Consider the following 11,838-nt stretch of genomic DNA (forward strand, 5'->3'; position numbering starts at 1 on the left):
GTCATAATAAGCCTTGTGATCAAGTTTGAACAACTCTTAACCCTGTTTCCCTGGACCAGAGTTAAATGTGCTCTTTCTGCTTCTATACCTTGATAGGTTTCATCATCCTTTTCTTGTATTAAAGCACTCAAAGTTCTCAAACTTCATTGAATAAAAAATTACGACAGAAACATTTTGTTACTGAACTGAATTCAATGTTTAAGATACAGCTGATTAAGATACAGTTCGAACCTGAAGCTAGAACACCATACTTACTCTAACACTTCATAGTTGGACTTCTTTTCTAATGCATTGCCTCTCATCTCTCCGTAGGATCTCCTGAAGTCAGGAAAAATATTGGAAAGCGACAATTATTGGATGATCCAGCCTAAAACTACAACATTAATGTCGTCAAAATCTTTCAGAGACTTACCATTAGAAAACATTGGCACAATGAATTCAATTATAAAAATTAGTACATGATTCTCCTGCCTCAACAGATCGAGATTTTTGTTTTACAAAATAATTGAGTGTATGGAACATTACACAGGACTACAGCAGTAGTGTGTTTTCAGAACCACTTTAAACCAGTTCAACTCCGCTGCTACCAAAAAGAAATGATTGAATCTACCCTTTTCTGCCCTTTCGGTGTTTCCCGCCTCGTGTCTGGGCATGTACTAGGGAGAACCGGAGGAAGCAGGAAATGCTGAAAACTGAACAATCTAGACATGTTCACATTAAAAAAAAAAAAATTAATAAATAAATCAAGAATGTATAGCTGTTGTTGGGAGTTGGATCGTTGTTTTCACTGGGAAAGCAGACTAGTAAGGCTTATGGGAAGAGAGTCTCAGTAGTCAGCTACTAGAAACATCTCGTGAAAACACTCTGAAGAGCAAGGGCACGAGACTCATGGAGGGCAGGACCTGCCTGACAAAATAATCATGGATTATTATCCTCATTGCATGTTTTGAAACAGTTTTGTAAGGGTGTAAGGAATTTGCAGTTACACAAAGAATTTTTGTTTTCTCTGGGGCTATGGGCAAAACTTAGAGCAAAGACATCAGGTTCTCCGACAATACCCAGGCAATTTCATTAGCCTGAATTTGCTTTTATTTTGGAAAGTACTGTTCAAAGGACACTTTTATTCTCTGCTAACAAGTTTACATTTGCCATTAATTTCTTATCAACGTTACTTGTTCCCTAATCCCCCTGTGCGAGACAACAGCATAACTAAAGCAAATGTTTCAGGCTGGAAATTCTCCATAAATTATCAAAAACCAAAACATGCATTTCAAAAGCTGTGCTGGGAGCTCTCTCAAGGATCTCTTAATCTGATAAATTTATCTTTATTTTCCAGCTGTCTACACAGTCGACAAGAACACCACAAACACCCAAAAGAATCCTTAAGATTTAATCATTTGAAAACAGCACATTAAAAATTGAGTAAATGCAGAGAGGAAAGGTAGCAATATTTTGCTTTAATTACATTCTCTAGCTGTAGCATTTATATATGCACAATGACAACACTATTTGCTAAATAACACCACAGATGCATTTTTTTAGGTTTCTCTACAAGCCTTTGAATTATTCAGACGACGAATTCACCCAAAAGGCAGTAGCAAGATGTCATTAATTAAAATTTTTAAATTAATGTTAATTTAAAAATCACTAGAAACTGGTTACAACACAGTCTATTCAGTTTTTCTTCAAACTACTTTGTAGCAAAAAAAAAAAAAAAAGTCTTGTGATGTTTTATTCAACTCTAGTGGTCAGAAATCGATGAACTACAAGCAGTTTCAAAATTAATGTATATATATATTCAGTCAGTAACATGTTGAATAATAAATGAAATTATCAGCTTACCGGATTTCAAGGCAACCTAGTTTCAAAGCAATTTCCTGGTCCACTTGATCTGCTATTTCTAACATATAGTCATTTTTCACCTACAGCAAAAGAAGCAGGTACGCATCACAGAGAGATCAGTTCAGTGCCGAAACAGACTAAAACACTGCCCAACCAACTTTAGAATAAATATGCTTTAAGTGTAATTTTCTGGAATGATTATTTTTAGTGCACGAAGAGGAAAAAAAGAAGTTATGTTCATCTTCTCCACAAATGAGCTGCATTTTTGTAAGAAACCCATTTCAACTGCAATAAATTGGATTAAAAAAATGTCCTTATCTACATCAATATTACTTATGTTTTATTAAATATCATCAAAATCTTCCCAGGAGGCTGAGCAGATGGTTGCACCTGCATTCAATATATGTGAATGTTGGCTGTATTCTTGAACCGTCTTGGTCAACAGTTATGAATTCTGTAGGTGCATCTAATCATGCCTCTAAACCAGACAAATATCTGTACATTACTGTGAAAATAACAACAGAAGTGAAAAGAGCAGTATGTGAAAATCATACTACACACTGTCTTAAAATAAATGTTTGAATTAGCAAGAAGAAACAGTAGTGAAACTAGATGGTTACCATCCACAGTAGGAAATAAAACGGGCCAAGGAGCACGCTCTGACCTGGAGGAGACCAAACGCTATGGCCACCTCTCCTGAAGAGGGCTGCTGGGCCAAACCAGCGTGTTAAGATTCATAGACTGGTTTGGGTTGGAAGGGACCTTCAAGATCATCCAGTTCCAGCCCCCCTGCCCCGGGCAGGGACACCTCCCACCAGACCAGGTTGCTCCAAGCCCCATCCAGCCTGGCCTTGAACCCCTCCAGGGATGGGGCAGCCACAGCTTCTCTGGGCAACCTGAGCCCGTGTCTCACCACCCTCAGAGTGAAAAATCCCTTCCTGATACCTAATCTAAATCTACCCTCTTCCAGTTTGAAGCCATCACCTCTCGTTCGATCGCTACATGCCCTTGTAAAAAGTCCCTCTCCAGCTTTCTTGTAGGCCCCCTTCAGATACTGGAAGGGAATCTTCTCTTCTCCAGGCTGAACAGCCACAACTCTCTCAGCCTGTCCTCATAGAGGCTCTAACCCTCCTGTCTTCTATGCAACGGGCATTTTTTATCAGTAACATATCTCTACAGTTGTACAACGCCTCATGTTATCCTCTATCTCACAAAATCCCATACTTGCTATTGAGATCCTAAAGCCCAAGATCTTAAAGCTGGAGAAAGTCCTGAAATATCTCAAAATCCCACGAATCAAAGAGGAGTTTATACATTATGAAATTAATATAGTTCATAAAGTGTTTTTTTGAGCGATGACAATTTGTTAAGAAAAACTATCTCTATAGTTTAACAGATAAGGAAATACAGCAGGAGATTCAACAGCTGGAGGCCCTCCCCAGTCAGCATCCTCCCAGTAGCACATGAGTGCACACCACAGCACTCCCTTGCCACCAGTATGACAGCTGGATCCAGTCCAAAGCAACACATGAGACCTTCCTAGCTATGAAGTGCCTGAAATATTGTAATTTTTTATTGAAAGACAGGAAAGAAGAAATATGATAAACTGCACAAGAGTGAGAAGATGAGTTATGACAATGGCTGCAACATCAGGAGAAAGCTTCTTCATTTAAACTCCTGCAGGTACTCAGCATAACAAAACAATAAACTTTTAGCTCTTCTCAATTCAACTCCCACAAATACTAACGAGACAGAAAAAGAACTAATTGTCCTTCAGCATCATGGAGTTTGCTATTTACATACACGTATGCAAATGGTACGTCTGTATTCCCATGGCACTAATACATAATTAGCCTGTAATCCTCAGTATCAGCAAATGCCAAAATGGGAAGAAGTTCCCCAGGAAAGGGCACTTGTGGAAACAGGACAAAAAAACGCAGAGATTTTGAGTAGTATCTCAAGTAGCATCCATTTACCATTACTCTCCATTCTACCCCAGAACTGCACCTGTTGGCAATGCTATAGTAGTTTCTAAGAGAAAAACTTCCAGAGCCAAGGTTTTATTGAACTTTGTATCAGAACTACCATCTAGACACCTTCATAAATGGCACAACGTAGCAACTGAAACAGAAAATTAAATGAGACCTTCTGTTCATCACGAAGGCTATGAAACCTGTCCCGCATTAAAACTGTCAGACCCAAGCTCAGAGCATTTAAATGAGGAATATCGTTTTCAGGCTCCCATGTTATTGCCATAAATGACCTCTGCAGTCCCCGTGGTGGCAAAGGACAGAACAGTACTCTCTGTCCCCATGTCTTATATTTGAAAAGTAAGAAACAAACTGAAAATGCAAATTTTATGTGAGTTCAGTTCTTATCTTGACGGCCGCGTTCCAGAAATGCACCAAGTTAACAAAAGCTATAATCAATTTACTTCTTGTTTATACCAACCATGCTGAGGTTTAACAAACCTTAATTGTACTTTAAATCCAAGCTGTCATTTCATTCTCCTACCCTTTTCCTGAGAACTCACCTTCATGTACAGGCCAAGTTACATCAGCTAAAAAGCGAACATCTCTGTTCACAAAATGCAATACCCACTCAGCCTTACACCCACCCAAATCAAATAGCCATTGGTTAGTTAGCTTATATTTAATTATTTCTTAAAAAAACAACCCTGTGCATTCAATTTTTGAACCATTTCAGCAATTTTACATCACCAGGAAATTTCCAAGCCGTTATCCACCCGTTCCTTGAGGCGTTCAGACACCACGAAGAACTGACTGAAGCAAAGTATATTTTCAATCCTGACATATAACCCCCCCCTTGGCAGAAACGGTGCTAATTTGAGGCTACTCGTTTATCACGGTCAAATTTGTATTCATTTATTTTCACAGCTCATTGCCTTGTAGATCCCAGTACCGAAGTACTTCATTTGTTTTTAACTAAACCACTTAAGAACATCTTCAGTTTCGTTTCAATGTATTTTAAAAAGCTGCCAGCCTCAAGTAAGTGCTATTCCATAAATAAATAAGCCACATTACCCAAACATGTAAAGTTTGGAGTTTCTTTCCTCTTGCCCTCTGGCTCGGAAGCTTTCACAAATTCCAGTCGCGTTTTCCCAGTTTGACTCTGCAACTACAGGCACCAGAAGTTGACTAAGAAAATTTTCAGTCCCCTCCTGACCCCAACAATTTGGAAGAAAAAAATAAGCACTGTGAAAATTCTCAGCTTATTTGCAAGACAAAAGTGAGACGTTCTCACTGGAACGCTGCAAGCAGACAGTTGCCGGCTTGAGTGGATAATTTTGGTAGCATGAAAAGCAGAAAAAAGGGGAGGTTTTTTGCACATCCCAGTCCAGAAGAGATGGACCAACACAGGTATTTCATAAAGATGGAGTAAATAACATATATTCCTTCCACCTCCCATTTCAGCCAACAGACACCCTCCCTTGCTCATTTATCCTGTGGGGTGGGGTTTCTGAAGTTCCTTGGTACAGAATCACAGAATCACATGGGGTTGGAAGGGACCTCTGGAGATCATCTCGTCCAACCCTCCTCACAGAGTAGGTCCACCCAGAGCAGGTTGCACAGGAACGTGTCCATGTGGGTTTGGAATGTCTCCAGAGAAGGAGACTCCACCACCTTTCTGGGCAGCCTCTTCCAGGGCTCTGTCACCCTCAAAGTGAAGAAGTTCCTCCTCATGTTTAGATGGAACTTCCTATGTCCAAGTTTGTGCAGTAACATGGAGTTTCAAGTCTTTCAAACTCACATTATTCAACCTGAGGAGTGGGATAAAAATGCCTTTATCCACCCAAGAGATGAAAACATAGAAAATATACCCTCCTTCAGTGTCCACAAGTGCCTAACAGCGGCGTTCACAAAATCACCCATGACATCCTCTCATCAAAATTAACAGCTCTACTTGATTAGCATCAAGCACTGCCTATACATTTTATCCACCTATTTTTGTGTTTAAACTTTGGAACGTATACACCGAGTTTAGAAGCTTCAAAAAGCCTATGGCCATAATCTTGCGGCCTAATTAGATTGAGCAGTGTCTTATTATGGAGAACGAAGGTAATACATTGATAGCAGGAATTAATTTTATCTTGCTTTTTCAGAAACCTGTCCGCACACATTCTTCTTTGGATTTCAGGGGGGGAAAAAGCAAATTCAATTTCTACTCCCAGAATACTAATGAGAACTTCTCTTATCACCTTTAATTTTTCTCGACTATTCTCTCTGAGATGGCATTAGATCAATGCACGAACCAAAGCTGGTTAAAAGATTAGATAAGGATTTTGCATGAGGTTCAGCACGAGCTGCATAACCTCCTAAGCAAAAAGCCTGAACAGATATTAAATGGAAGAGATGCAAGAGATAATTTAATGGTAATTAAGCACACACTGCCACAGGGCAATTGAATAGTTTTCCTAGAAGTCTTTTGTGTTTGCTCAATTATTGCTTTTATTATTATTGTTAATATAGTTAAATGAGAGAAACGAGAATATTTTTTGTCTGTTGGAGAGAAAAAAGGCCCTATCTTTAAGAGCCCATATATATACAAAGACACTCTGACAAATCTAAAGAACTCTACTAGTTTTTTCTCGTTTTGCTACAAATTCAGAAGTATGTTAAGAGGGAAGACGAATCCCAATCTGTGGGCTTTGGAGATACTGTTATCTGTGAGCTTCTGTGTCACCTGCAGAACTGCCCTCCTTGGTGGCTTGTGCAGACCTTTCTTCACCGGGTGGATGTTCCATCAACAGCACGCAACGCCTGGAGGAAGGCTGAAGAGCATGTCATCGAGATATATCTACACTCTCCAAGCAGAGCAAGTTACCACCGCTGCTGTTCTGCTCCACATTTTAATTGTTCAGAATGGGATCTCTACAAAGGCTAAATCAGAAAAATTTGTAGGATGCTATTTAATATTACTTGATTTTACCTAGTCTGTAAGGCAACACCAATTTATATAAACTTCTCACACAAACCTCGTTTTGAAAAAGCCACCCTAAAAAAACTCCACCCAACCAAACAAAAAAGAGCAAAGCAGAAACCCTTACTGATTTCCATCAGCCAAGTGCAGCCTTTAAATTTCAACTTAAATGATGCCCTCAAAATTTAAGACTCCTGCTAAACCTGTGTGCCATTACTTCAGTTACACCACATCCTAGAGACCAGATGCTCTGGCAACAATAGACTCTGTGAAGCCTGCAGTCATCTCAAATGCTTCATGGGCACAGAATCACAGAATGATATGGGGTTGGAAGGGACCTCTGGAGATCATCTAGTTCAAACCCCCTGCTAAAGCAGGTTGACCTATAGTAGGTTGCACAGGAACATGTCCAGGTGGGTTTGGAATGTCTCCAGAGAAGGAGACTCCACCACCTCTCTGGGCAGCCTCTTCAAGGGCTCTGCCACCCTCAAAGGGAAGAAGCTCCTCCTCATGTTTAGGTGGGGCTTCTTATGTTCAGGTTTGTGCCCATTACATCTCATCCTATCCCTGGGCACCACTGAAAAAAGCCTGGCCCCATCCTCTTGACACCCACCCCTTAAGTATTTATCGGCATTGATCAGATCCCCCCTCAGCCTTCTCTTCTCCAGACTAAAAAGACCCACGGCCCTCAGCCTCTCCTCCTAAGAGAGATGCTCCAGGTGCCTCATCATGTCTGTAGCCCTCTGCTGTCCCCTCTCCAGCAGTTCCCTGTCCTTCTGGAGCTGGAGAGCCCAGAACTGGACCCAGTGCTCCAGATGGGGCCTCACCAGAGCAGAGTAGAGGGGGAGGAGAACCTCTCTTGACCTGCAGATCACGCTCTTCCTGATGCCCCCCAGGATGCCATTGGCCTTCTTGGCCACAAGGGCACATTGTTGGCTCATGGCCATCCTTTTGTCCACCAGGACTCCCAGGTCTTTTTCCTTAGAACACTTAGATTTACACTAGGATTATGAATTCGGGTGTTATACTGCTAAAAGCCTATACACTTGTTATCTGGTAACAATCAAAATCCCTAAATATCATGTCTTAAGTGAATCGTTTCAGTTTACGTTGCTTGAAACACACTTGCTTCCAATTACTTACCCATTCTGCATTCCAGCAAAATATGCTTATCTGAACTTCCAGGGAAAAACATATTGGAAAACAGTTTAAAGGAGCATAGAGACAAAAATAATTTCTTGCTGCAGTTTCTTGCTGTGGTGATTTCAAGCACCTTTTCCCTCGGATTTTTTTTGGGGGGTAAATGTTCTAACAACTTCAAATCAGATTTACAGCCCAACAGGTGTATGCTTTGGGGGGAAAGGATTAGTCTTTTAAGTTCAAATAAACATGGTATAATGGAAATGCAAACCACTCTGGGCTCCTGGATGAGCACTGTTATAATGTCAGCGGTAGAAGAAGTAACTGGACTCGGATTTGCTCATTCACAGGCTGGAAAATCAGAATCAAAGTGTGACCTAAACTTCACATCTGTAGTTAACTTCTTGGTCATGACAGCTACAAAGAGGCTACTGCAAGGAAGGGATGCAATATGTGGAACATATGAATGGCAAGCATAAATGTACCTCTCGGAGATAGGGAAAAGAAGTCCTTTACATGTCCTGATTCAATAAACAGAGAAACAGAACTATCACTCCCCCCCGACAGACACCACCTGTGTTCGATGAACACATGCACTAGGTATTTATAACAAACAAAAATTACAAAATTCAACACAATCCTATGCCACAATGTCTTTCTTGACATCTTACCGTCCTGATATTCAGCAAGAATTCACTTTGTTTATTTACTTTCTATTCTCACCAATATTTTTTAATGTTTTTTTCATCCCTGCTCTTCATTGGATAACCAGAACAAAAATCTCTTATGTCTCTAGGCTTTTGAGCATTAGAAGTTCAAAGATACCCTTAAATCATAAGAAAAGAAAGGAAGTGAACACTGAACTGAACCATGAACTAATGAGCTTTTTTCCACAAGGACGACAGGCACGTAAACAAAAGGCCAGTTCCATTTCTGATGTCAGACTTTTAAAATATTTGGGGTTTTGCTTGAATGAGCAAATTACTGACGGTGTAACTTCTAACTTCTCAAAATTTACTAGGAAATAATGGGCACTTTCCCAGCTATATAAATGGCGAGTAAATTCCAGCTGGCATAATTTAAAATAAAACCTGGAGACGGAGGAAAGCCCATGTTTGTGAAGACAGAGAAATTAGAGAATAGCCCTACACGAGCACACATGATTTACGAAGAAATCTATCCAGGCTTCTTATTTTATATACCAGCTGCTACTTTCAAAAGCCATCTGCTTCATTTTTCTGCACGCTATTTTTTTTTAATGCAGCTGCAGTATTTCAGAAAAAGGTTCACTGGGGCTGACAAGCCATCTTGCCAGTGCAGTTCATAAAAACACCACGCTGGATTTTAATTTCTTTATTAACAACAAGAGTAAAATCATTCTGAACTTAGTACTCAATGCTTTCCAGGGGTTTAAGGATTTAAAAAAACCTACTTGCTGTGTCTTAAAAATCTCTTTTAGGTTTAAATTTGTATATATCCGTAGAAATTATTTTTTAAAAATTATCCAACTTTCTATTGAGTTTTCTTTTGAAGCGTTAACTACTGTGGAAATTCTTTAGCAACAGTACTATCAGACGGTGTCTCAAAAAGGGGCAAATACCAATAATTAGCCACTGCATTGGCTTTCCCAGCTCATTTAATGTTACCAAGAAATTTCCCACAGGATAATCTCTAATTTTTCAGGAGGACAGTTTAAAAATAAGCAATCTATTTCTCTTGCTTTACTTTCAATGCCTGTGACCTACTTACACAACTTAGTCCTTTTTTATTTATTGTCTTTCAAATTGGCATTGATCTGAAAACTGCATTTAAACAGCATTTCAGTCATTAAGTACCCCCTAAAGAGTTAGGTGCATAACTAAAAAAAAAAAAAAAAAAAAAAACCAAAAAAACACAGATATTAAAAAAAAAAAAAAAAAAAAAAAAAAAAAACCCAAAAAAAAAAAAAAAAAAAACACACCCCTCTCTCCCTGCAAAAAAACCCCAAAGCCCCAAACCTAACCCCCCCCCAAACCAAAAAAAAAAAAAAAAAATCACCAAACACATCAGATATTTAGATAAGCAAACAAAGAAACAAAATGTCTTCTGTTCTCCATTTAGTAAGCAGAATAAGATTTGTAATTGTAATAGTTTAACGAAGCATGGAAAACAAAGATTCACATTACATCATCTTCTCCTTATCCCTTTGTTCTATCCAGATATTTTTAGCTGGTGTTTTTTATATTCAGAAATTATGTACCTGTGCTTAGTGACATTTATATTAATAAACACAACCTTCTTTTTAACCTTCTCTATCTGCAAGAAATAATTATTTATTCTCCTCTTTAACAGCTCAGGTGTGTTCTAGCACCTGCTTTCAAATATTGAAATTTCTAGTTGGAGGTTTTTTGGTGTTTGTAGCAGTGTCTGTGTGGTGCCACCACAGAAACTGCTCATCAGGATCTTCCCTTTACACCAACACACACCTCTTCTGGTGACATCGGTTCTACGAAAAGTCCAGTGAATTTTTTTCCTGTAATTTACCACCTCATAAATTCTGGCTTCTGTAACGTGAAAGTCCAGAATACTTCAATTTATCTGTTGGAAAAGTTAATCTTCAGCAACTTCTTATGTAACCAAGACAAGGATTGAAGCATATATCACATTTATTTTCTCCACAATTTCACGTTACAAATGAACAAAGCTGCTCTGGGCTCAGAGTGCTCCTGTTCAAACTGCTTTTTGTTCCGCTCTTGCAGCAGGTACCAGATGCAAGTCCACCACCATCCACAACACAGCTCTTCCGTGGCACCCTATCAGATATCGTTATCTCCAATATTCTGTAATCTGTCTTGTAGCATTAAATACACCACAGAAATGCCGTGGCACCCTGGGACAGATACACAGAATCATAGAATTGTCTCTGTTGGAAGGGATCTTTCAGATCATTGAGTCCAACCATCAACCCAACACTGACAAAACCACCACGAAACCATGTCCCTCAGCACCACACCTACCCACCTTTTTAATACCTCCAGAGATGGTGATTCCACCACTTCCCTGGGCAGCCTGTTCCAATGCTTGACAACCCTTTTGGCCAAGAAATATTTCTTAATATCAAATCTAAACCTCCCCTGGTGCAACTTGAGGCCGTTTCCTCTTGTCCTGTTGCTTGTTAATCAGGAGAAGAGACTGACCCCCACCTCACTACAACCTCCTCTCAGGTACTTCTAAAGAACGATCATTAGATGAGCGCAGAAGAGTCACCTTCTATATGGACATAATTGCTTATATCTGTAAATCACCAAACTGCAAGAGGAGATGGCTCCAGCTTCTCGTAGTGGAGTCCAACCTCCTTCACCACCAGTAGGTTCCTCTAGGACAGTGAATTTTCTTCACTACAGACTCAGAATAATCAGTTTGCAAGAGCAGGGTCCCAACTCACATCACTACAGCTTCAGAAATCTTATGCAAAATTAACCCTCAAAGATTTGTGCCTCATCTGCTCTGAACGAAGCACCAGATGCACAGAAGCCCAGAGCACGCTTCTAATGTCATCAGGATTTTTAGGAGCCACCTAATGATTTTAATGGTGGTTTTTAAAATATGCACAGGAGGGAAACACATGTGTTTCCACCCCTATTTACCCATCTGATAATATTAACTTGAGTTATTGTAGAAGCTAAGTCTACATGAGGGAAAATTAAGGCTTTGGCTTTTTCTAGTGGAGTTAAAAGCCCTGATTCAGTATCAGGATAACATTCATTTGCCATCTGCCCTCAGCTGCTCCTCCTCTTCATCTTCCAAGGTCACCGTCTCTCTATTATCTCGAGGTGAACTTTGACATCTCTAACTAATTTTGGAAGCTCCTCTGTTAATAATAAGGGCATTAGAGATGGGGGGGGGGGGGGGGGGGGAATCAACTTCTGACGAGGC

At 39.8% G+C, this 11,838-nt stretch overlaps 1 protein-coding gene across 9 annotated transcripts in view; it reads right to left on the reverse strand.

Moving 5' to 3' along the window:
• Window positions 1-11,838, reverse strand: part of PTK2 (protein tyrosine kinase 2) — a 182,783-nt gene that overhangs the window by 76,043 nt on the left and 94,902 nt on the right. For all 9 annotated transcript variants that reach the window (XM_014965332.1, XM_014965325.1, XM_014965324.1 and 6 more), the window contains 2 exons: window positions 1,843-1,922; window positions 256-318 (listed from right to left, as the gene is read on the reverse strand). In XM_014965332.1, the coding sequence (XP_014820818.1) occupies window positions 256-318; window positions 1,843-1,922 (143 nt within the window). The remainder of the gene's footprint in view (window positions 1-255; window positions 319-1,842; window positions 1,923-11,838) is intronic.

The sequence above is a fragment of the Calidris pugnax genome, unplaced genomic scaffold, assembly GCF_001431845.1.
Source record: "Calidris pugnax isolate Ruff unplaced genomic scaffold, ASM143184v1 scaffold41, whole genome shotgun sequence".
NCBI classification, from domain to species: domain Eukaryota; kingdom Metazoa; phylum Chordata; class Aves; order Charadriiformes; family Scolopacidae; genus Calidris; species Calidris pugnax.